Here is a 27,024-nt window from a genome sequence, read left to right as displayed (position 1 = left end):
AACCTCTCACAGCATGTGCACATTTGCACTTACTGCAAATGTGCAGACTTGGCAGCTGTCTGCAACTGAAACAAAGAAGGCTGAAGTGACATGGTATGGATTTTTTGCGAGATGGTGGAAGAAGATTGTCATGGAAAAATGGGCAAAGGTGAAGCAGAGGCAAATTGGAGCTGCGAAATAAATAGTGCTCGACTGAGTGAGATAACGACCCCTCCTATTAACGAAGTCTGTTATGAACAACAGCTTAATTATATTGGATGCATTGGAAGATGTGAACTGCTTAAACAAAATCAAACTAGCATCACAAGCGGCGTGGAAGATGTTTGAAAGTCTGCTGTGTGTAGACGTCCAACAGATCAATCAGATTTTGCACTGCTGTTGAACACAATGTCCACACAGAAGTATCCCATAAGTGACTGAAATCATGGAAAATCAGTGATGATGGTCTCCTCGATTTGCATTGGACCTTGTATTGAAAATTCCAGTGAACAGCGTACAAAAGCAAAAATAACCATAGATATTTTATTTGCTTAATATGCCATGGAATAACAAGGGAGCAGGTCTCACCTGACCATGAAACTGCTTGTCAGTTCATTACCTTTGAGCCTCTGAACATAAAAATGGCTGTAATCCCTAAACAGATATCACAATATTTTTTTTAAACAGCTTGAACTGAAGCTAAAAGTCTGTACTTCAGTCGTGACTGATTGCTTTGAAACCCACTGTAATGGTGCGCAGAGGCAAAATGACAAAAAGTGCATCATTGCCTAAAATAATTGTGGACCTAACCGTATGTGGGAGCTAATTAAATGTTTTCCACTGGCTCCCAGTGTGATTTTATTTTGCTGCACTGATTGTCCTGTGTGGCTTTGTTCAAGTCAAACATTTTTCTAACTTGAGCCGAAAGGAATTCAGATTTCACGAGCATCTGTTTTACTCAGTTATCAACCGATCTTTGAGTGCGAGGCTTAAAAAGGTCATAAATCAGATTAATACATAGACTCCAGGGATGGCATTTACATTCTTAGCTAATTGTATGGTATTAATTATGAATATGCCCTAAAATGACTTTTCCCTGGATACTTAGGTACAAATAAATCATGGTTTTATTATATTAAACTTCACATTAAATAGAACTTTGTCCTGGTTCACCTTCTAACATTATTATTTCTTAACTATTGTATTTGGGAAAGTATATTACAAAAAGCTAACATAACTACATATATATATATAATATGTAATATAATATATTATATTACATATTATATATATATATATATATATATATATATATATATATATATATATATATATATATATATATATATATATATATATAATATGTAATATAATATATATTTATATAATATATATATTATATTATATAAATATATATTATATTACATATTATATATATATATATATATATATATATATATAATATGTAATATAATATATATTTATATAATATATATATTATATTATATTATATATATATATATATATATATATATATATATATATATATATATATATATATATATATATATATATATAAAAAATATATATAAAATATATATAAAATAATTTGACATACCTCAAGCTTTTGTTCTTGTCCTAACCTCCTGACAGCCACCGGTCCTCTGAGACCAGTGAGGCTTCAATGAAATGGATCAGCCTGCTAGTAACAAAGTGCGTAAACATTCATTTAAAACTGATTCTTTGCTAGGTTCTTTGTTATGTGCACACACTCCTTCATCCCTGAATGATTCATAGGTGAGTGTTAAACAATCCTCTCAAAAAGTCAGGTACATGGACTGGACTGAAAATGAGCAGAACAAGCAGCCAATGTTTCCTTTTTCAGCCCTAAAATTACCCTTAGATCTGATCGCTGTCATCAGCAACATTTTCTGTTGCAACGTGTTGCTCTTTTAAGATATAAATAATAAACATTTCTCTAAAACGCACCTTAAATTACTTGCTCAGAACGAAATGGCACTGGGCAACAAGCTGCTAAACATAATGGAGCCAGGTGTTTTCTTCAGGAAATGAGCCCGACATAGCTCAAAGGAAAGTGGATCGTGCCGTTACATTCAGAAACATGACTCTAAATAAATGAAAATGTTACTCTAATGTCAACCTGAAGTATAAATGCGCAGCTGTTTTGGTTCCTGCTCCTATCGAGTAGCTAAAAAATTGCAGAGTGCTTTGTTTCAGCATATTTCACACACGCAGAGTGTGGACACTTAATGAAATGTGACCGTTTGGCTTGTGCGCCTTTCTGTCAATGTAAAGAAATGCCGAGTAGCTGAATTCTGACCTTATTCCCCCACTGGGGCTAGATGACACTGAAATGACTCAACTCTGCATGATGCACCTGCCACAACAACAAAGGTGTTCAGATCACCTGGGTTTTACAGGTGACTGTGTGAACATGTGAGGTATGAGTTAATAAAACAACCGGCTCAACCTGCATTATCACACCTATAGCAAGTGAACAGTGAAGGAATGCACTGTTCTGAATTCTACTTCAAGTTAGCTTCCTGCTCACTGGAACTTTCCTAACTTCCTCGAGCCGACAGGGACATGCCGCGACATGTTAAAACACACACAGATACTTAAACACACAAGCAGTGAAAATACTGTTTGCCCCGTTGAATCCAACCTTCCAATCTATCCCAGGTCAGCAGAGTCTGTGGCAGAGATTTCCTCAACAATCCATCATTCATTTATGAGCTCTTTTTTATGACCCCAATTACATGTTGGCTCCTTGAAAGCAGCACCCAGATGTGCTTTAAGCGAGCGTCTGGGCAAACGAGTGGCACTGGCTCCATGACAGGACGGAGCGGAGAAAATGGTCTGGTGTGTCGAAGCGTTTCAGAGGCTTTTTGGATAGAAGTGTGGATAGCAGGGAACTGGGTTTGTAGTCCAAGTTCTGTTGTTTTTTTCTTTCCTACTGAACATGTGCAGGGGTGTGTGTGAGTAAGGGTATGAGTAAGTGCTGAAAGAGATTACACAAGTGGGAAAATATATAAATAGGGACAGTGAAGGGATGGAGGAATGTAGAGTCCTGGTGGAGTGCTAAGTGCTTGGAGTCGTGGATGGGAGACAGTATATGCTGAGTGTCAGTAGGGTTTCATGGTGCGAGCTTGTGCTCCAGCCAGCCGGGTCTCATTCTCCTCTGCTCATGCAGTCCATTAGAAGACCAAGGGTGCATTTAAAATGAGTGGCCTAGATGCGTCTCTACTCCATTCCCCCGGGACACGGAGTCTGTTTCTCAGCTAGTACCTGTAGTGTGTAACTCAGCAGTCTGTCTAAGACTTTTGAATGAACTTGAGCACAGCGAACATCATCATTCATTTAAAACATCAGGTAAAACAACATGACATTTACCACCCAGCACAATGCGCAGACTTACGGAGACATTTTTCACGCACTAACGCATATGGCAGGTGGCATATAGAGTATACTGCATGCCTGTTACAGCAGCTCTTCTCATTTTTAATTATATGCCTTTATTCCTCTGCCAGCAATTTGTGCTTAAAATGGGAAATTAAGCAGTGCAGATGTACTTTCTAATAATTGGTTGTCATCTCTTTTTTCTTATTTCTTTTTAAACCTTCTCCATGACTCCTCTGCCAAAACAGGAACTGAGGCAGAGGTTTGTTTGTCTGTGTTAGTGAAACTGTGCAAAAACTACCAATCTTTATATCATGATATTTGTTGGAGAGCTGAGAAAAGGAAGAAGCCTTTCATTTTTTTTTCGTCTTTGGTTCACCTTTGATAAAATTGCACAACAGGGCGTTGGTGGAAGACAATTACATTTTTTTGTAGAGCAGAAGCTGCTTAGTTATATATTCTCTCAGTATTTCATTTTTATGAATAATCTATGGACTGTTTGTTTCTTTTTGGTTTTCATGATGCATTTTCATTTTTGTTTACAGTTCATTATTTTTGCTTATCACGGGTCTGGAAGCTAACAGGTGTTAGCCTGTGTCGTTGATATAAATGTAGTGAAGTACTGCTGGTCACTTCAATACATGAGTTGCATAAGTTTTAGCTAATGTAATTAATTACCATGGCAACATCATGGCAATGTCATGGCTACTGGGTATATCACTCATGTAGCACGTTGTCTGACAGTGTGTTTAAAATATTTACTTTTAACCTGATATAACACATTCCAGCAGCACAGGAAAAAGAAAGGCAGAATTTACTGGTTAATCCAGATAAGTAGAATGATAATAAAAGGTCAGAGTACAATAAAAGTCCTTGGAACTGGTTAAATGTGCTCCAACATAGCAAAAAGTTAAACCATGAGAAGAAAATTACCTGTGACTGTAGCTCTACTGCTAACTTCCTTTAGCATTTATTTAATCTTTCGTATTCTCTGTTATATTCTGGTTCCTTTTCTTGATTTCGTAATGTTTAGTTATTATCTCTTAGTATTGGTTATGTTTCCTGTTTTATTGTGATAGCGTGTTGTCTAGTGTTCCCTTATTATTAATGATTTGCTCCTACTTTGTTTCCCATGTGTCTCCACTTCCCCTAACCACCCGTGTGTGTGTGTGTGTGTAATGTCTCAGTTTCCTCTTGTCCTTTGTCAGAGTGTACTGTTCAATTTCTCGGTGTTGGTCTGGTTCCTGATCTTTGGCTCCTAGAATCTCAGTTTCTTTACGAGTTTATAGTTTACAGTTTTCCCTTAAGTTCTGCGTTTGAATCATGTAGTTAAATATATCAGCTCAATAAAGGGCTCGCCTTTACTTAAACCTCCACCTGCCTCTGTGTCTGCATCTTGGATCCTTCTGTACTCACTGAAAAGATTTTATTACACACTTTGTTTAGACACACAGGCCACTCAAGGGGTATATCCACTTAAGACCCTCTCCATCCCTTATCTATAATGCACGATTTAGCTTTGACCACTCACTTCAACCCCCCAACACCTGCCATTACTCCTACAGCAGGAGGTGGTGGATGGTTTTGACCTTGTTTCTACTGCATGTGATTCACCATAATTAAAGTACAAGCATGAGTGAACCTGGTTTTCTGTTTTCTGTATTCACGTTAAAGTAAAGTAAAATCCCTGAAATACAAAGTAATTAAGTGAATGCGTGCACACAAAAGACAGGGATGAACCAATAATGAGAACGATGGACCAGTTGATGGAGATGCGCCACAGAAAAATGAAATGAACTGTTATTTTAAAACACACATAATCTACACAGAGGGACGGTGTCAGGGTAGGAATAGTGATCCTGAAAATGTTGATGGTTCAGCTTTCTCTTACTGAGCTCAGGTTTGCATTCACACTGTGTCCCTCAGATTAGAAGGGGCTTGCTGTTTCAGCTACTTTTCATTGCTTCTAACAAATACACTCTTGGCCCAACTATTGCAAATTGGTGCTCCTGATTGGACAATTAAGTTCATGACAATCTTTATAGTGGAAATTGTGCCGAGCTGCAACCAACAATTAGGCACACACACTCGGTTCATTCTCAGTAGATCACGTCAGAAGACATCAGAAGACTATGAATGTACCAATTCATGTACCAAATTTACCTTTAATTGTTATTAGTTATAACATAAGATTTACATTTGAAAAGATTTACTTTGTTTGACCCAAATAATCATTCAGAAATGATCAAAATCATTTTCTGTCGGTTGATTAAATGTTTGGTTGTCGTACCTCCAACTTCTTAAATGTCATGGCGCATTAAAAATAATTACCGACAAGCACAAAATGTGTAGTCGTGTAAACGCTGCGTTTAGTTACCACTCGATGACATTTCAGCTCTGCACAGAAGAAAACTGTGATTCTGTTTCTTAATTAACTCAAATTTAGGCAAAACACTTTAAGAGCTTAAGAGCTTACTAGATCATGCAAATTTGTGATATTTAAACTACATTCAAAAGGTCTGGTCCAGACAAGTGGTGAACAACGAATGTTTTTATACTTTAAGTTTAAATGTAGAATGCGGTGCATGGAGTCACATACAGTTGGGCTGGTTGAGGCCCAGATGCCAGTCTGTTCCCTCTGTCATTAATTTAAAAGACTCCTGCTGGATTACTGCTGATTTCAGGCAAAGTATGCTCAGTGGCAGCGCTCTCCCTCTATGCCTGTTGAGTTAGAAAAATAACATCATATACAGTTTTTCAGCGAAATCCAGCCAGGTTACAGCTGCTACTTGGCAACACTCTAAATGAAAAACTTTAGCTAGGCTTGGGTATAAACAGAGACAGTGTAATCTTGTTCCTGATGGCTCATAATTTGAAGAGTTTCCAATAAAGAGCTGGTCCCACTTCAGCGTTCAGCAAAATAACAGACAGATCACATACTCCAGCATGAGTGTGGTAAAGAAAATCCAAATCTGTTGTCACATTGCTGACAACCACATTGTGCAAAATGTGTCTGTCTGTGCCTGCGACTGCCAGGACCAGCTTCACTCAGTCCTCCACGCTGCTTTTCAGGCTATTATTGTTCAGTATTCAAGCAGAGAGGTATGCATAACAACAAGCACGGTGTGCTCTGGTTACATGAATCTCTGATTCATGTAAACCTAAAATGGATTATTCTCAGTACAGAAGAGAACGGCTTACCTGAGGAGCAGTCCTAGCCTTCTCCTCGTTTTTTCCTATCAAAATAAGAGTTCCAGTTATCATAAATGTGGTGCGTGACGAGGTCATGGCATTAATTGATTTATATCAGCTATTAAGAATAAATAGAAAACTTCTGTAACATGAATTTTTTTATTATCTAATGGCAGCCGTCAGTGGATGGATTTACACTTGTCATGGTTCAGCTACCTGACCATATATGACCATCTGTTATGGCGTGAGCAAAGTTCCATACAAAGGTCGTATGATGACCTCTGTGCTGTCTCCATGGCAACTGAGAAAATTCCATCTGTTTATAAACGGTACTTGACTTTGACCCAATGGGTCAGGGGATGTGCGACCGAGTATGATGTAATTAGACTTTTTCAGGTGCTTCACTTCCCAAACACAGACAAGCACAGAGTCCAAGGGGTTAGAAGACTGATATGATATATCATCACTTAACAAGTTCATAATATTTGATTGATGGAGCATAGGCCTTTCCCTCAATCCCTTATATGATGAATTTATAACACAAGCTTTAATGGCTCAGTTACATTAGGAATAAAAAGAGACACAATCTGCTGGAGAATAGCTCTTTCAGTCACTTTTGATTGCAAGATAGTTACACAGGTCTCCTGATTGGGTAGCAACCTGTCCCCAAACAGTTGCAGTTTAACTCAGACTGACTGAAGTGATTGACGAATGTAAAGGTTTGCAAATAATCACCATCTCATTGATAAATGCATACAAGTCTGTCAGTCTGCGCTGATGAGCGCACAGGCAACACATCTGCAAAGGGGAGTCAACTGGTTGCCACCTGTTATATTCTGGTTTTATTCCTACGCAAAAGCAAGATTGCTGAGAGCCTTTGCAGTTTTGCAGTAAAATTGCAATCCTGCAGTAACTACGTCAGTATTTTTAGAGCAGTTTCTGACTTTCTGTTTCAGCTCTCTCAGGACTTTAAATGTAAGTAGTTAAATTGTGAATGTGAATTTCTGTGCATGCAAACGGCAACAGATTTGGAGTTTTCACCATTTAGCAGTGAATCGCCATATTATCACAAACAGATTGCAAGTAATTTTCACCTTGACCCTGTTGAAATGCAAACTGATACAGTGAAATCCGTCTTATTGCTGTTTTATCGTCGTCTTGATGCCCCGTGGTTCCCGTCTTCAAAGCAACCAGTTCAAAGGCAACGAGATCACGGTTCCATTTGCCGCAGTCGCAATAATTTTGTTAGTGCTGCAGTCTCCAACCGCTGTTTTCCTTAGTGTGACTTTAGCACAAGAATATTGTTATCTCCAAGTCTAGATAACCCTGATGACATCATTAGGTTGCTCGGAGATGATGTTAGACATCAAGCATTTGTTTTGATTTTGGCTTTGTTTGCTCCACTGCCCTTAGATTAGAAACATTAAAACGCTCTAATGTGTCTAGAAAACTTTGTAGCTCAATAGCTTTGCAACTCGCTTTGTTTAAGTGGCAGACAAAGAGATAACAGAGGAAAATGAATAAAACTTTTATGTTAAAATGATGATGCTTTAGCTTTTTACAGAGCAGCAGACAAAGCAGCAGACTGTCTGCTCTGCACGGTGTCTCAGAGTGTTTACAAATGTACGCCGAGTGATCAGCCTCGTGGAGCATGCATACAGAGTGGACTCTATCGCTGCCTGGTGCTCAACCGAACTTACAGGCTGATTCCATATTGTCTGCATATTTCACACAGCATGAGTACGTAGCACTAATGCTCAGCCACTGCAGGGGGCATTATTTATATGTTCGAAGCGTAGCAGATGAATGCATTAATCAATAGCATTCATTTCTTGTGCTGTTTTCTGTCTGGATGTATTTCAGGAATGAAAACCCAAACTATTTCTTCAGAAGGGCATGACTAGGACAAACAGGATTTTAATATTAATGAACATTTCTGCGCTGTGATGAAAGTTGGCAGGAAAAAGCGCCATAAGAGGGGATTAATAATGATTTTCTGTGCTAACATCTCAAAAGGTGTGTGTGTATGTGAGTCTGTTTCTTCAGAATCATGCAACTATGCATACAAAAGGCTACGACAAGTCTGATTGTCTCTTATCAGCAGCTTTACAGCTTTGAGCTTGACTAACCCGAGACATTACCCAAAATACAGCACAGGAGGTTTAATAATGAGTTTTTACAAGTTCAGACAAAATATAAAAAAGAGATATCTCTGGAGCACATATATAAAAAATCACTAACAAGATTTGGCATATTAAACATAAAATAGATAATATTCCTTCCTTATTTTCTAAATTAAGAAACCTGCCCATCGGGGATCGTTTAAGGCTGCTCCTCAAGGAATTCTGCTTCATAAAAAGTGAACTTCTCTAAAACGTGCAGGTGGCTGATGAATTAAACAAAAAACAAACAAACACAATAATTAAAAAAGATTACGAGGCTACAGATTCTTAAACTGGACTGATCAAATATCAGGGAGGATTTTACCGATAAGGCCATTCAGAGGATGGGGCGCTGCACTGGAACTGTTGGCGAGAAACATTTTCGGTGAGGTAAAGATTTTCTTTTCTACCATTTTTCTTAAGAGCAGCACACTGGCACCATGCGTATGACAAACGTTCTTGTTTACTACGCGCTTCCCTCATCAGTTTACAGCGATGTGAAACAATTAGTCAGGAAGAAGTGTTGAAATGATGGAAAAGCTTTTTCCACCAAAACTCTTCTCCTTGCAGCTTTTGTAGTGTGAGCTGTTTTTTTTTATTTTTTATTGATTTACACTCAACAGCCACTTTATTAGGTACACTTTACTAGTACTGGGCTGGACTCTGCTTTTGCCTTTAGAACTGACTTAATTCTTCAATCGACAACGTGGAAACATTCCTCTGAGATTTTGGCCTGTTTTCACTCGACAGCATCGCTCAGCTGCTGCAGATTTGGTGGCTGCACCTCTGAATTCAGCTCTTGTTTGAGAGGTTTTGACATGGAGCATCCCCCTATACATCCCCCATCTACACCACCACCACTAGCATGAGGCACTGGTGCAAGGCAGGATGGATCCATGCTTTCATGTGCTTTACATCAAATTCTAATCCTACCATTCAAATGAGACCAGGCAATGTTTTTTGAATCTTCTGTAGTCCAATTTTGGTGAGCCCATGTGAACTGTATGATGCTGTGTCCCATCTGTTTCAAGGTTTATTTGTTACGCGTTCAGAGATGCTCTTCTGCAAACTTTTTGGTTGTAACAAGTGGTTATTGTAGTTCTAGTTGCTTTCCTATCAGCTCAAAGCAGCCTCGGCAGTCTTCTCCAACCTCTGGCATCAATCTGTATTCTTTGTAAACCCTTAGTGTGAGAAAACTGTAGCAGATCAGCAGTTTCTGAAACAATCAGACCAGACCGCGTGGGCTTCTGATGCTGGGTTTGAACTTCAGCAGGTTCTCTTGATCATGTATATGATTAGCTGGCTAATTATTTGCAGGTGTAACTAATCAGTTGGCTGGTGAGTGTGTCCTGTATGGGGTTGAACTGGATCAGAAGACATTAGTGATTAGTTATTTTAATATGTCACTTTCAGTTCTTCAAAATTGGAAAAACATATATGCAGCTGTAGCCCTACATCACCTTCCCAGGTCTGCCTCCTGTACCTTGAGGATATTTCCTGACAGTGTCATCTGCATCTCGTTGGAGTTCTCATTATCAATTAATAGCCAACGTTTTGATATTTATTAAACATCCAGATGTGATGCAAATAAAGAATCGTGTTTTAAATAGTCTCACAGCTCTGTGTAGTGACCACTTGACCCTATGGCAGCTTGTGCGCACTCAGATTTTTCAAAGCGTTTTGTAGAGTTTGACTGAGAATCCTTCCTAAAATGTAAAATTCAAGCAGCATCAGAAGATTTTTTAGAAGGACAAACATCTCGAAACAGAGAGAACAGCCAAAGGTGGAACACAAGTGGATTACATAAAATTACACGAGTGCTTGGAGAGTAAATGCGTATGAGTTACAAACAAAGAGGAAAAAAGGAAATGCAGATTTTTGTAGGCACCAAACATCAAAGCATGAAAACCTCATGTGGAGTCACAGCATGGTGCTGCTGTTTCCCAGACTGCTTTGCATCACTGTACCAAACATTATACATCAGCCACACATCTGAAACATACTGACATTTATTTTCTGTAGATTGTTTACATCCCAGAGTTTTCCATTTGTGGAAAGTGCATCTGGTAGTACATTTCGGGTCCAAGCTACATCTGCAAACTCTTCTTAGCTGTAAATGCAATTAAACATCCAAATCTTGTTCTGCATGATGGCTGAAGCCCGTGTACTCTGAATGCCTTAAATGACACTAACGTCGTTTCTTTGAGATTGCTAAATTCATGCAGTACCCCTGAGGCGTCGCATGTGTCTTTTATGAGTTTGATCAGAGGGTTTTACTCAGAGACAGATGGACTGATCTTGCTACAACAGCAGGAAACTCCCCATGAGGGGCATCATACTACAAGTCCCAGAGAGCGTCAGAAAAGCTCAGATCAATACACATTAGCCTCTGCTCGAGTGCTGAACATGGATTAGCTGACTTCATGGAACCTTGAAGCTTCCAGTGTCTGCATGTGTGTCTGTGTGTGTGTGTGTCAGCATGGACGGGACAGACAGCGCGATCAGCAATCCGCCCAGTGATGTTTAAAAGATCCCAAAGCGCAAGTCCATCTTTTCAGACGAACTGCAAAAGTTTCAACTGCAAAAAATTTTCCCTCAATCTGGTGTAACACTGACAGGTGATATGAATAACACTGATTATCTCTTCATCATGGCGCCTGTTAGTGAGTGGGATATATTAGGGAGCAAGTCAACATTATGTTGTTGGAGTTGATGTGTTGGAAGCCTGTAAAATGTGCAAGTGGAAGGATTTGTGCAGGTCTGAGAAAGACCAGATTGTGATGGTTAGACAAGTGGGTCAGACCATCTCCAACAAAGGAAAGAACAGTAAGGGAACTAGCATCAGGGCGTTCCGATCCAAAAAGTTCATGCTCGTTCTGATAAAAAGGTGTCAGAATACAGAGTCTATTGCAGTTTGTTGCACATGGGGCTGCATAGCTGCAGACCAGACATAGGTGCCCATGCTGATCCCTGTCCACTGCAGAAAGTGCCAACAGTGGACACGTGAGCATCGGAACTGCACAACGGAGCAATGGAAAAAGGTCGGGAAATGGTGGCCTGGTGTGATGAGTCTTGTTTTCTTTTACACATGGATGGCCGGGTGCATGTCAGTCGCTTACCTGAGAAACATGGGAAGAAGGCAAGCCAGCGGAGGCAGTCTGATGCTATGCACAATGTTCTGTTTGGAAACCTTAAGTCCTGCCATCCATGTGTACCGCCTACCTAAACATTATTGCAGACATTGGACGTCTCTTCATGGCCACAAAGCAAAAAAGGTTCAGGAATGGTTTGAGGCTTCCAAATTTAAACTGCATATAATGTTCAGCCATAATAAATGTCGTCACATTATGTTATTTCATATACAAGAAATAGCCACAAATATCATGCTTTTTGCTGCCTTACCATTAATTTATCCTACTGCTATGGATTGAAAGGATTTTAATGATGCCAGTAGCAATCTTTCTCGATTTGCTTAATAATTCCAATTCAATTTTCTTTCTATGGGAGATTAAAACGTTCACAGATTTTCAGCAACACAACAGTTTTATTATCTCTGAGTCAGAGCGTGGTGTAGAAAACGGAGTAGAGAAGCAAGTTGGATGCGTTTCAGGTTTGCAAAAGGTTAGCGTCTATGAATTTGTTGTAATGGTTTTGCAGCTGTTAAAAAAAATCAGAGCCAGAAAATAATATAAGGATTTGATAAGCCCGGCGGCATGTAATACTTGTGTAGCTGTGTTCAGTTTTGTTGTACAGAGTTGAACTGACAGGATGTGACTCCAGGCGACTGAAATGAAACAGATCATTACACCGACAAAAATGATTTCTGTGAGTTTGAACATTTGTTGGAAATATTTGGCATGATGCGAATGCACAAGCTAATGAAATCTGTAGAACTGGACAAGATGTTTTTAGAAGTTTTAATGCAGAAATGACAGTCCTAATCAAGAATCACAAAGGACTGACTGCTATAACAAGTATGCGATGCAAGGTTATTGCAGTTAATTTAAACTAACTACAAACTAAAACTAGATGTGAAAAGAAATTATTTGGTTTTGTCTGATGAAGGACATGTTTATTGAGGCTCTGGGTATCTACATGGCTGTGATTTAACTGTTTTTAAAATGTTATGTATTTTAATCGTATAATAATAATAATAAAAAACACGTAAACTAATAAAAAATAAACTAAAACAAGAAAATCCACTCTGGGAACCACCTGGAAAAAAACTGAATCAAAAACAAAAAGTCAAAAGCCAAAATAAAATAAAAATAAAAAACTATATTAGCTCTAATGTGATGCTCACAATTTGCAATGCAGCAGCAAAGTGACCAATAAAAGCAAATTAAAACTACATTAAGCTAAGTTCTGATGAGAAAACTAGACAGAAACAGAAACTTTAACAGGAAACCTCAGAGGCACATGATATACATAAAGAAATACTGATATTACAGTGTTAAAAAACAAATGCCTAGATTATGATTTAAGTAAATAAAACAGTTAAAAGTGTAAAACATAAACCACCACCATTTGAACACATTTCTAAGTACACACTTCCCCCCCCCTCTAAACTGGCACTTGCTTGTCCAAACTTTGAGAACCCCTGATTCGCAGGAGGATCACTGCATTTTGTTTTATTTTCATTAACATCCCGACTACTTTGGAGTCAGAATTGTACGTCCTTTGGCATTTTGCAAGTCGGCATGAGTCTCAGTGATGGTACCTGAACAAAACACATTACTCTGCATAGTTGTAGCCTATATAGACCTGGTGTAAGAGGAACTGCTTACTGAGCATCTCTGCAAATGACTTCTTTTACAACATCTCATCCTACTGCCCAGAATGAGCGAGCAATATTTCATATAGAAAGTTTGAACTTGCATGCCTGTGTTTTTCTTGCTTCTCTTCACAGTTTTCTCTGTGACCTATATTTCTGCCACTGACACAAACCTAAAGGAGAAAACGGTGTCATAATCAAATAAGAAATATGTAAAAATGCAAAGGACCAACTGCAGAGACAAAGACTCAAACTTTTGCACTTTATGACTGCCATCTGATGCAGCTAAAGAACAGCCATCTCAGCTAGTACGCGTGCGAAGGGAGTCTGAGGAGGTTGTTCGATGGTTTATGGCAACTGTCAGATGCACTTCCATGCTCCCTCTCTTTCTTAAGCCCTGCTTCCATTAATCATCCTCATTTTCTGTGGACGTTAAAGACGTATCCTGCACCTGCAAAATGCTAAAGCACAAAAGGGGAAAGTGGGTGTGTGTGGTATGTGTGAAAGCTGGGGGCAGGAATTAGTCAAAGAGACAGGGGAGAAAATGGTTGTGCCCTTTAGTTTGACATTTTTGACCACAGCAACACACGTGCGCGAACACATTTTTGCTTTGGGGCCAAATTCTGACGGCGCAACACTAATGAGGGTAAATGTGTCTACTTTTTTCCTTTTTTTGCAGTCCTGTGCCTCCAGGTGTGAAGATGCTGTGTAATCAGAATTTGAAATGTCTTAGTTTTATGTTTTATCAACTATTATGATAAGATTTTAATCCTATAATTGAATTACTAAAATCCGTGAGCTAACATGAGGCTGCCCCCGCCCCAAGGATTTATTTCTAACAAGTAAAAGGTTAGATCCATTGTAAAATTGTCAATAAACAACCCACAAACAGAGCACATCTGCTCACCTAAACTTATAATGAGCAACGGTAGGCTACAAATAGTTCAAACAGGGTCCCCAAACTTTTAAAATTCTTCTCACTTTGAGTTTAAGGTATTCTAATAGCACTAAATCAAACAGCACTCACTGCCAGCATTTATTTTCTCAAGACTGGATCGTTGACTCTCTGGCATTAATGAGAAGCAACTTTCCAGTTTCCAGCTGGTTCCGAATTCAGCAGCTCTGCTTCTTACTGGTTTCTGCAGACAGACTTCTTACCTACGCTGGCTTAGCTCCACTGGCTTCCTGTGCATTTCTACAATTGATTTTCAGATTTTAATGATCGCTTTCAAAGCTCGTCTGGATCTGGCCACAAGGTACATAGAAGAACCATTTTTCTAATAAGAGCATGCTCACAGCCTTAGATCATGAAGAGACCTTTGGATCTTCATTTCTAGCATGGTGGTTTACACTTTTGCCTGATAAGCAAAAGATCACCAAAGTTTGACCACTAAAGGACACACAAATCCAGTTGGGGGTAATGTCAGGAATGGCATCAGGTGTTTATTTTAAAAAATATTTTTTTAAAGGGATTCTTTTACCTGTGATGTCTTCTGTCGTCTGGTTATTATCCTTTAGTTGTCTTGCGAGCTGCCTGCTCCAGCCCTCCATATATCTGACTTATTTTTTAATTCCTTTTGTAATATGTGTGTGTTGGGTGGGTAATATTAAATCTTTCACTAATCCACTGCAGTGTGATGTTGTTGCCTGTGATATAGGTAAGAATACAGAACAATGTGAGGCAGGTTGTTAAATGAAATCAACAGTTTTTACCATGTCTAGTGCTTAAAGATCAGTAGCTCAATAGTGAAGTCATGATCATGCACATTGGTGCATCGGTTAGCACTTTGGATTGAGATTTAAAAAAAAATCTTGATAAATGTTTGATTTGATTGGTTGATAGTAGGTTAGTCTTGTTCTACTGACCTTCATAAGTGAAATACATTTCTTTCCCAGGACTGCGTATAGTTGGCTAACAGGCCAATATTTTTCAGTCATTTGAGTACAGAATGAGTCATAACACACGTTTAATTATTCAGGGTAAAAGTTGTAAACTTGTAACATGAATTAAATCCCACAAACTTCATTACTTTTCAATTTAAAAGTTGGGCTTTTTTTAAAAATAACTTCAAACGAGCCAAATTGATTTCTGTGCTTTGGCAGTTGTGTTGCAGAGGATTCGGTCGGGTTCTGTGGGAATTTTCTGTCAATGCATTTTTTTGTTACGTTGCCAAAGCTCTGTGCACGGTGACAAAGGCACCGAGTGCTGAAGACAATGACGGCGAGGGAGACCGTGCCTTTCTGTCTGGATAGGAATGTGTCCCCTTGCCCAGGTCACAACGCTCAGTTCAGTCTGGGCCCCCGACAAAAAAACGCACGCCACTCCATAAAAACATACCAGGTGACGCTTTGTTCGAGTCGTTCATTATATCGCTGTCACACGTCGGTCCCTTTGACTTATTCAAGATGGTCAGAGGCAGACCCGAGGACCCTGTGTTGCGAAAGCAATGAATCACACCCACTTGTAGTCATCTGCAGAGTGGGTAAGCTCATGGTAATTACATTTAATCACAGTGATTACCACTAAATGTGCTCCATAATGACTCTCCTTGTGATGATAAAAAAAAAGTAAACTCTTTGGAAAGTAACTAAATTACATATAATCCATCTGGAAGTGCCGTTCATGTCTGTGTATATTTTCTCCCTGCAGGTTCAGCTTACTATGACAATGTGCGGCCGTTAGCTTATCCTGACTCAGATGCTGTGCTCATCTGTTTTGACATCAGTCGACCGGAGACACTGGACAGCGTACTGAAAAAGGTCAGTGTCACGTTGTTAGATGTGTGAATGTGTCCTCTTTTTTTAATTTTAAGTGCATTTTGTCTCTAATTAGGGCAGTGTACTCACATTAAATATGCAGGTTGAAGAAGTCATCTCTTCTCTTTATACTGGAAATCGATTCCTCTATAGAGTGACTAGATCTACGTCATCAGAGATATACAGCTTCCAGCTTTCACCATCACGTCTGTGTTCAAGTTAAGGCCACCATGTGTTCGTTCACTGATAACCTGATCCGTCAATCTACGATAGGGGAATAAAAAGGAAACGATGAGAAAACATTGCCAGCTGTAGAGGTGGAGACTGGGATAACATTTAAGGTTGGATAATGCTTTGTGAGAGGCATACGCGGACAAGCCAACACATGAGATACAGAGATTAATGAGGATATTGGGAATGAAGTGAGATTCTGGAAGAAAAAAGATAGATAGCACGAACAAATGGTACAGAAGGGAAAAGGGGGAAGCGATAAAGACTCAAGTAGTGTTCATGTAGCAGAGCATTACTTTGAGAGAATAGTCGTTGTAAAAGGAAAATTAGAGGTTGCAAAAATTGCTTAGGCGGAAGGTTCTCAGAGATGTCAGAACAAAAAGTGCTGTGCACTTATTTGAGACTTAAAGCTTGCAAATGGAAAATACATTTAAAGCAAAGCAAACTGCAGAGAAACAAGACATGGCGGCAGATTGCCATAAAAAATTGAATTAGGTGCATGAGATCGTAGCAAAGGATAAGCTTTGTTTCTAAACTTTGGATAGAGTGACCGCTCGACATGTCACTTTGGCATCCCGTGCATGCATTGTAAGACCGGCACATTCACCGCGATTACTAAGGTCATTTGATAAGGTCAAAGTTGAATTTGGTTCTCAAGTGGACCCCCTGTAGACGTGAGAATTCGCTCGGCATTGGCAGATATGCGTTTTCGTCTGGTATTGATGAAGTCATTATAAATAATGGCACGGACGAGAGGAATGTGTCTTCCAAACAGAATCAATTAAACCCTTTTTCTCATGTTTTAAGAGGATTCCGGCTTTGAGGGGATTCATTTTTCCTGCTTTATTGATGGTGAAGAAATTGTTTTTTTTAATACTTCTTCTATCTGAGGCACACAGTTCCATCTGTGAGCACAGAAGCTCCAACAAAAAAAAAAGTTGGCTTAAGAGAACGTAGCTAAAACAGCTTGTGTTAGAAAACGCATGAACTCAGATGCACCTAGGTCCACTATAAGACATGATGAAGAGATAATTAATTTGAACCGTGGATCAAACAGGCAAAAATGAGCATAATGGGTTCACCTCTACCTGACTGCTGTGGTATGTGCACGTTCTTGGTTTGCACACAGTGAGAAAGTGAGGAAAGTAAAAACAACAACCTCCGTTTTTCTTTTTTGATAAACCAGCGCCTCGGCTCCAACAGCTCGCATTCTGCCTCTTTGTGCTGCTTACCAATTCTTAACATTAACACAGACAATAAGCCGCTCTTCCCATGGGCCCTTTGTGACTCATCTAAATTGCTGCTGTTCACCAGTTGCATGCGGTTTGGCACAGGGTCCTATTGAAAGGCAACAGCTCACTCTGCACAACGGCGCGCTAGAGCCCGTAACAGCAGCGACGCAGGCATCCAGGAGAAAAGATCTCTTTGTAAGGGAGAACAAATGGAGCAACAGTGCTCAAAGCAGTCGCCTCTGCCATGGTGTGAGGAGATAATGAAAGGAGTCTCGGAGAGAACGACAGCGATAGAGAGAGTTTAATAGCTTGAGTCATATTTTGGCCTGCAATGAGAATTGTCTGTCTCGGTCTTTATACAGCATTTATGTCCATGAGCATTTCCCTTTTTTCCCCCCTCTTCTATCCTTTGATTTGTTGATTGCAGTTTTCAAATACACGATGGAAAATTTAAGACATGGAGTGATATAAATTCCAGTTTCAGAGCAGTGAACAACAGTGCCAGTGTTTCATTTTAATGGTACAGTAAGCCAGAAAATACTGGTGATTGTGTGGGTGTTGCTCCAGCCTTCAACTTCAAGATTTACACATTTTTGATGATGTAGTGTTATAAAGTCTTAATATTTTACTTCCAGTGAGCCAAACTTTCTTGGAATTTTTTAAGTGATCGTGAGTTGTAGTTCTCTGGACTTGCAAAGTTTGTTTTTTTTACTTTGCCTGCTTTTTAATTCATTTTCAGTTCAGGCTGTGTAACAAAACTTTTTCAGAGGATTTTTTTTAAAGCTATAAAAACTCAAAGGATGAACCACAGTGTTATATCTACATACCGCAGAAAAGCAAAGAACCAATTTTAAATTATATCTTTAGGCACTTTACTAGTGGCCTGTCACAAAAACACATAATTTGTTCCCGTTTCCTTCATTGAATAAACAAAACAGGCATAAAATAACATATTTGCACCAACAAGTTGTTTCCCAAAGAGCTATTAGCCAAAAACGTGGCATGTTGCAGTATGACATGAGAGATGCTTCTACATCTACTGGTCACTGAAGCCCCATCAGAAATGGTCTCAGAGGAAGTGTGGCTGTCAAGAAGCTATTATTAAGGAAGGGAAACTTAGAAAGTTAGAGGTATGCCACATTACACTTGACTGAAAGTCAGTGGCATCAGGCCTTATGCCATGATGAATCCAACTTTGAAATATTTGGTTGTCAATATGTACAGAGGAGGTAAATATCAAGTGTCTATGGCCCCTGTGTTGGCTTTGAAGAGCTTTGAATGTCTTTCAAGAAGAAGAGAGAATACATATAATCCTCAAAATATTATTTGGTCATACCAAAAATCCTAGAATTCCAAATAAATGGTACGAGCTGGTGCTTTTCCATGAAGAGCTCTAAAAGTCAGAACCAGAATCTTAAAACTGACAAATATTTGTACTTTCCATCAAATATGAAGAAAGGTATCAGGTAAATAACCCGGAATAGAATAAGTTGTTTTCTATGTTATTTGTTTTGTGTTGTAAAATCATTGCAGTGATTGGCTGTACATGAGTATAACAGGTATCATATTTGCTCTTTTTGATTTCTTTTATTTGGTACATTAGAACACAGAGGAATGATATCGGTAACATCTTTATTTTATTTTATTTTTATTTAACATTTCTTTAACCAGGAAGATCCCACTGAGATTAAAAACCTCTTTTTCAAGGGAGACCTGGCCAAGATAGGCAGCAGCAAGTATCTCATAGTTACAAAAATCACGCAATTAAACACAGGCAAGAAGAACACACATATTAAAAAAAACCCCATTAAAATTCAATTAAAATGATGAGCAAACTAATTGAGATAGTTTGTGAATATTATTAAGTTATTTTTTAGAAATTCATTTTATTATTATTATTTTAGATTTTAGTGTTTCTTTTACAGTTTTTATATGACCAGCCTGTCAGTTCCACATTTTGAATGCCATTAATCTGCAGTCTGTTAATCTGCAAAGAGACTACACAGATAAACTAACTGAATATCACTGCAGCACGGTGAGAAGTTAAACTGCTGGACAGCAGATTTGCAGATGGGATTAAGGCCCTCTCAAGGCAGGAGATAAGAATTTATGACCTGATGGAAAGGAACTGCTCCCAAGTCAAATAAATCTCAATTCAGCACCTCATTTATGAGCATTTTAATAATTGTAGACTGTTCCCACATGTCTGCATACACGGGCATTTTTTAAGCTGTGAACTAGGCGCCTTCATTCCAATTATGGAGCTCTTAAAGCTACAATTTTAAAATGGTAATTTAGAGAAAAATGTGCTTTGGAAATAGTTTGAGGAAGATTTTTTTTCCTCCTTTTCTCCAGTTCAGAGAGAAAGGACTTGACAAGCCTGCAAACAAATCTTACCTAAAATCCACCCAGCCTTATTTCCAAACCGTATTTACCGACATCAACAGTGCGTTCGCTTCAACCAGGTCCTAAAATCTTATGAAAGGCTTCCCAGAAGAGCATATTAGTAAGACGTTAATGTCCAAGGTTTTCAAATGAGATGCAACTATGAACATAGTGCTCAAGTACTCAGAATACTCTCGTACTGTAGCATAATAGAGGTCATGTACACTGATATATGTTTGTCTCTCTGATGCACAGTGGCAAGGTGAAACACAGGAGTTCTGCCCCAATGCCAAAGTGGTGCTTGTCGGCTGCAAGTTGGACATGAGGACGGACCTCAACGTCATGAGAGAGCTTTCCAAACACAGACTCATTCCTGTCACACATGAGCAGGTGAGGAGTTCACAGAAAGCACCGCTCGCCTCTAAAATTTGAATGGAAATTAGCTGCTTGCCTTTTTCTGTACCCCGACAGTGTTGCAGAAATGCTGCCCGTGAGCAGTTGGTTTTTAAGAAAATTATAACTTTAAAATATGCATGACGTATAGTTTCAAATGCACAGTTCATTGCGGTTTTCAGCTGCAGTGACATTTATTCGCCTGTAGTAGAAATTATATGGTATCAGCACAGACAAAGGCACCTATTACTTTCCTCCCTTGTGCACACAGGCAAATATTTTTGAAAGTGCATTTGAAGAATGAGACTTGCGTCAGATCATAACTTCCACAAATGTGAAAGCACAACGACTATAAAGGAGCTGGAACTGAAGGAAGAAGAAGACAAACAGCAGGATGTGCGATAATACGATTGTTTTGTTTGTGTCTTGGAGCAATGAGCAGCGGCACGCATGAATTTTAATAGCTTATTTTCATGTAAATGTGAATTTGCTCTCCTTGGCAGCCTTTTGTCAACAAATTAATATTTTCCCACATCTCTGACAAAGCAAAGGTAACGACCTGTATTGTCCTGTCAATAATGACATCAAAATTGGTTCATCACAACCTCAGATTCGTTTCTTGTTATATATATTTTGCTTTGGCTCAAAATTCATAGAGGCTTCTTATTGGACCGAAACATCAACATGTTTTTTTTAAGACGTTACTGCAGCTATGCAGGTCATTTAACATGTCTTTTAATACATATATATTGAATTATTTACATCCATACGTAATCATTTTTTAGTGTTAATAGCATAGCAACCAGATAACAGTGAAAAAACAAAGGCTGAGTAATGTGCTTGTACGCCAACTGAGGATTGGTTTTCAAAGGCCTCCAAGTGATGCCTGCTGCACAAAACACTGGACTCAAGTGGTGGGCACTCAAGAGGGCAATCCAATGTAGCCCAGCCATCTGTTGCTTGCCTTTAGACACTCACTATAGGACGTTCTGATGTTTTGGGTTTTGAGGGGTTTTGTTTGGACAACAGCCCCTCAACCAGATGCCATTTGCCTCAGGAGAACCTGTTAGAGGCACGTTGCCCCAGACAATATTGCTCATGGGCTGAGTTGGGCATGCAAGCCCCATCCACCGCTACAAATTAGTGATTTTTGTGATTGAAGCTATTCATTTACCATTTATTTTATGTTCCTGCCCTTATTGCTATGGCCCTGAGCCGTTTCTAGCGGCTGAAGGAATAAAACGCAAGGGGCAGAAAGAGCTTCATCTGCAGGGTGTCCAGGTTCACTGTCAGGATTGGTGCTCTCATTTAAGCTTTCTTCCACAATCCCACACAGATGAAGTGTTTCATGCATGTCCCTGGGTCCCTGGGTCTGACTTGGGAGGGGACTCTAGTGCAGACCTAGAGGATGATGGTACAGTGAGCCGAGATTAGTCTGAAGCCAGGGCCCAGACCTGGATAAGCAGTATAAAAAGGATGAAGGGATGGATCAAGTATTGTTAATCCATATTTATTGGTTGTAATAAACATTACATTTGATATGGCCCTATAATTAAAGGTCTTATGATGGTCCTTAATGTTGCTGATTTTATATCTGTGCTGAAGACTTCTAGAGTGAAACAACGGATAAAAATGTGGTAGGGGACAGGTTTTTGATTGCCTAAGTAATTCTTGAAAGTGCGGTTTCTTAGTGGACCCTATTTAAAGAGCTGCACTGTAAACAGACTGAAACAAGCCGGGAACTTTACGTTTCACCCACTTGACCAACTGATGCGAACCCCAGGGGAGAGCGCAGTCAGCAGAACAAACCGCAAACCAACTGTGTCACTGTTGCTGTAATTGGCTTAAGGGCGTCAAAATAAACACTTGAAGTGCTGGAGCGTTTCCAGTATTACAAAAATAATACAGCTCGAGCCTTTAATATTTTTCACACGAGCAGAAGTAATGTCACCCCATATGGCAGCTAGATGCTGCTTCAATATGGTGCATCAGTAGCACCGAAGGCTGAACACCTACGCTTTCATTTGTTGTACATTTTCCAAGGAAATTGCATGATCAAAAAATAAAGAAATAATGTGACTCAAACTCAGGATGACAGAATGAAAATGTTTTGTTTTGCTACCTAAATCACTAGAAAGCACTGCTGGAAAACAGGTGAGCAAAATAGTACTACATATGAAGCCGAAGCTGTCCAGATGTGAAATGGGGCTAAACCTTCGAGGGAATAAAGTTTTTGCAACTGCAAAGAAAGGCTTTGAATATTTCATAGTGTGGGGGATATTCTCCGTATGCCCTGGCTAGCAATCAGCTATCAGACCTCAGAGGTTGCAGGCTTTTATTAAGAGGGAGGTGTTAGTGCACACGACCAAGTGCAGTGTTCTGCCATCCACAGAAGCAGGGAAGGGCTCGTCTAGCAGCATGTGACAATTGCTTACAATAACAAATATTTAGAGAATACTTTTAAAAATGTCCACTGTGTCTGCACTCAGAGTAATGAGTGGCTTTTAAAAATGTTGTGCTTTATTTTATTTCATTGGGTTACACAAGGCTTTCCACAGAATTCTAGTGGTTCAATGTGGTTTAAGGACATCTAAGAATAAATAAATAAAATAAAGCATAGTTTCCACTACATGACCCATCTCTCATCCACACACAAGGTTTTGTATGTTTTTAGCTCTAAGTACTAGCTCTCAGCAGCTCTTTAGGTGAGTCAGTTGCTTTTGGATGACAAACAAACATAAACTAAGCTGTATTTCAAAGCTACACTACACGGCATTTTTATAGTAACAGAAAGAAGTGACTGGATGTATTGTGAAGGCTGTTTTTTGCCTTGAAGCGTGTGCACCAAATCTTAGAACATGCTTTCAAACTATTCTTCTCTCAAGCCATTGTCCCACGGGAACTCTGTATGATATTTCGAGAATGAAGTTGAGATGCATGTGAACACAGCAGGCCACTGTTAAGGTCAGATCTTTATGCAGTACTCAAAAAACTCAATTCGGTTTAGGTGAGGGATGGTGATTGAGTTGAGATTGCGCGCGGTAGTCACATGATGCACACTCGCTCGTTGTGAATTCTCAGGACAATTTAAAAAATGTTGCTCTTGGGGAGCTTAAAGGGTAAAGCCTGTTTATTGGTGGGTCTGTTTAATATGTCTGGCATATATGTCTGCCTGGTAGCATCTGTGCATGTTCAGGTTTGAAGGGCGTAAATAAAAATGCTTAGTGTTAGAGTCACACTGGGACAAAGAGTGGTTGGAAATGGCAGCACGAACAAAATTACTGCAGCTGTTGCCTTTAAGATGGTTTCTTAAGAAGATGGGAATAACATCAACAAACACTTGCAGTCTTTAGTGCATTAAGGTGACAGAAAAACTCCAACAAGACTGATTCAGTCTGCTATCAGTCTGCAACTTGACACAATTCAATCTGCTTTAAAAAATTCAATCCTGATGTAGTTCATGCAGGATGGTGATTTAACTGTAAAGTGCCATAAGTGCTCAGCGACATTGCTGTTATAAAGGAATATAACCACAATACAACCAGTTGGCAGCCAGTTTAATCGAGCCCCAATTATCAAAGAGACACATAAATTAGATGGCAGTTATTTGCAAATATTTGCCAATCTGTCGGAGAATGACTGCAGTCAGTCCAAGTGGAACTGCAGTTGTTTGGTGACTGTGGTCTCCCGCAGTTTGAGGCTGTGGGATTCTGAAAAATCAGCACTCGGTCTCAAAGTGTGAGGTGGAAAAAAAAAATCAGTACAATCATCCGGAAACCACCGTGCTATTTTCCCTCTGCTGTGACTGACTGACATTAAGTAAATGCAGAATGAGTGAAAACAGCCAAAATGACAAATCATAAAACGGTACTTGCCAACCTGCTTTGCATATATCCATAGGTTTATTTTATACTATTTCCAAACTGTGTGTCTCACATTGAAATGTTATGATGAAATGCATGCAGATGGGGCCAAACGACATGCTCGTAGGCAGGAGGCCGTAAACACAAAAAGCAAGCCTTTATAAAATAAACACAAGATAACACTGCAAGGAAACACACAAGGCACAAACAAAGCTAGAACACAGTATGGCACAACAAGGTACTTGGTCAAAATGAGGCTTTAAATAGATACAGAAGGTAACTGGGTTGAGTGGACACACTGGGTAAAAAGACAGCTGAAAGTAATAAAGGAAGTAAAACTAAATACAAGACACAACCTGCAAAAGCCTACCAGAATAAAGCTAACAGAGACGTATTAACAGAGATGCAGACTTAAAAGACTCAAAAGGATTCTAGATTAAAACTAAAACCTCATCTTAGTTTTATTTACTAGAAAAAGTGATATGAAGCAATTGCTGTGTTATTCCTTGTGATGGTGTAATATTGTCAGCCATATGTAGTAAATACTAGTTGCGTGTGTGACTGCACTCAGATTGGAGCCACTCAGACACGAACCCAGTAAGAATGATTAGCCGGCTACAGCTCGCCTCTGCAGGGTGAAGTGTTATACTATTAACTCATTGTTCTGGTTTTCTGACCCACAGCTTCGTTTAGCTTTTAGCACTCTTATGAACCTTTTTTGGAAAAGCAGCAGGAGGCAGAAAATGTTTTCAGTGAAAAAAAAAAAACTAAATTTTTTTAAAGGCAGATAGAGAGCTAGGAACTAACTATTGAAGGCGCTGTAACATAAAGCTGCAATAGCCACGGATTTCCCTCTAGAGACGAAAATCAAACGAGAAGGAGGCTGAATATTAGATGGAACCTAAAATGTGGTAACATTACAGCTCATTAAGAAGTAATAATATATCAGTTGTGTGTTTACATCTTGTTTTGCAGTGTTCAAGTGGTCAAAACATCAATTTTAAGTCTTGGCTTTTCATTTTTAATCCTGACTAACTCACATTCTGTGCTTTTAGGGAACCACTTTGGCGAGGCAGATTGGCGCCGTGGCCTATGCAGAGTGCACCTCAAAGTATTCGGAGAACAGCGTCCGCGATGTATTTCACGTCACCACCCTGGCATCTGTGTCCAACATTCATCGGCCTCAGCTCAAACACGCCGGATCACGCCACGGCCTCAAGCGGGTTTCCCAGCAGCCACCTCGGACTGAGATTCACGAGCGTCCGCCTGCCATTAGAAAGGACCGAGCCAAAAGCTGTGTGCTCATGTAGGACCAGAACCTACCTGCTGCCTGATCTGTGTGTGTGTGTGTGTGTGTGTGTGTGCTGACGGAGCATGCCACACATGAACTTAACTTATTGGTGAATTGTTGTCAGATTCTTTGCACTGCATAAAGGACGATGTGATAAAAGCGAGAACGGATGCTATCCTGAGGAGGTCTTTGAAGGGTTGTTTGTCCATTTTTAGCAAAACTCTGCTTTTTACTTTTCTTTGTGGCTGTGCGCTCATCAGGGGAGGACATCGTAGCGGCAAAAGCAAATTTCTTTAACGCTTGTACCTGAACAAGTGGACAAAAAAACAGATAAATTAAAAACAAGACACAAAATAGTGCATAAGGAGATGAAAAGGAAAAAAATATATATTTGAAAGATCGTCTTGCAGGAAGCAGCGGTAACCGTGCTGGTGTTGACCTCTATTATTGTTGTTTCCTGTTTTGAAATGCTCCTCTGTCTTCAAGTGTTTAAGCAAATGAAGCACAATACGATGCACGCAAAGCGCTCTGAGAAGTCTGTAAATGTCAGGGAATGAACTCTGCTCTCCCCGCTGTGCATAACAAATTAAAAATGAAAATCTGGACTCGTGGGCTGAGATGACACTAATTTTCTTAAACCACAAGTGCTTTTAATATTGAAAAACGAAATAATCACTCACCACATAATATTGTTGTGCTGTGTAATTACTGTTGTTCAAATAATCAACACTGGAAAGGAACGTCACAGAGGGCGTTGAGATGAATATTATGTTGTACATGTGATAATGAAATAAAAAAAAATCGTCTCTGCTAAGTGTTGGAAGATCTTTAATGTGACATATTCATCTGCTGGATGCTTGTCAAAGCTAAGAAACTGCACCTCAGTTTCAAGACATTTTCTTGCCCAGACAAGAAAATATCTCTCTGAAAAATAAAAAATCATTCTGCCTGCAAAGATGTGGCTTTAAATTTGAAAAAGGTGAAAAATAATAAATGAGACAAAAAGTACACACAATGCTTCGGAGCAGCGCAGACCCACAAAACCTGCAAATCCTACATTTCTGTAATCATGGGTCTGTGATCGTGGCAGCAGCTCTGTGAAGCAGTACTTCAGCACAGCAGTGCTTTCAGTTAAATGTGAACATGCTGACTCACCTGTATGTCGGTGACCTGTCATGTAAATGGACTGGTGCCTTTCGACTCTGTTAAGAATTCAAAGCTCTTTCTACTGCAGGTCTCACACAATCACAAATAGATTCATTCTTTTATTTATGCTTACATGCACTCGCACTCTATCGGGGGCAACTCTGGGTTCAAGGATACTTCGGCATGTGGACTTTCCAAA

General features: G+C 39.4%; 1 protein-coding gene across 1 annotated transcript in view; it reads left to right on the top strand.

Annotated features, from left to right (window-relative positions):
- The window catches only part of LOC146703191 (rho-related GTP-binding protein RhoN-like), a 33,777-nt gene extending 7,290 nt beyond the window's left edge, over nucleotides 1-26,487 (top strand). The window contains exons 3-5 of the mRNA XM_085466326.1: nucleotides 16,178-16,287; nucleotides 20,388-20,522; nucleotides 25,444-26,487. Coding sequence (XP_085322452.1) covers nucleotides 16,178-16,287; nucleotides 20,388-20,522; nucleotides 25,444-25,698 — 500 coding nt within the window. The 3' untranslated portion in view covers nucleotides 25,699-26,487. The remainder of the gene's footprint in view (nucleotides 1-16,177; nucleotides 16,288-20,387; nucleotides 20,523-25,443) is intronic.
- Nucleotides 26,488-27,024: the final 537 nt, after the last annotated feature.

This window comes from Copadichromis virginalis, linkage group LG8 (genome assembly GCF_057382275.1).
Source record: "Copadichromis virginalis isolate Kocher_CV1m ecotype Utaka linkage group LG8, C_Virginalis_male_GT1.1, whole genome shotgun sequence".
NCBI lineage: Eukaryota > Metazoa > Chordata > Actinopteri > Cichliformes > Cichlidae > Copadichromis > Copadichromis virginalis.
The sequence above is the reverse complement of the archived record's forward strand: the minus strand, read 5'-3'. Positions and strand labels throughout refer to the sequence as shown.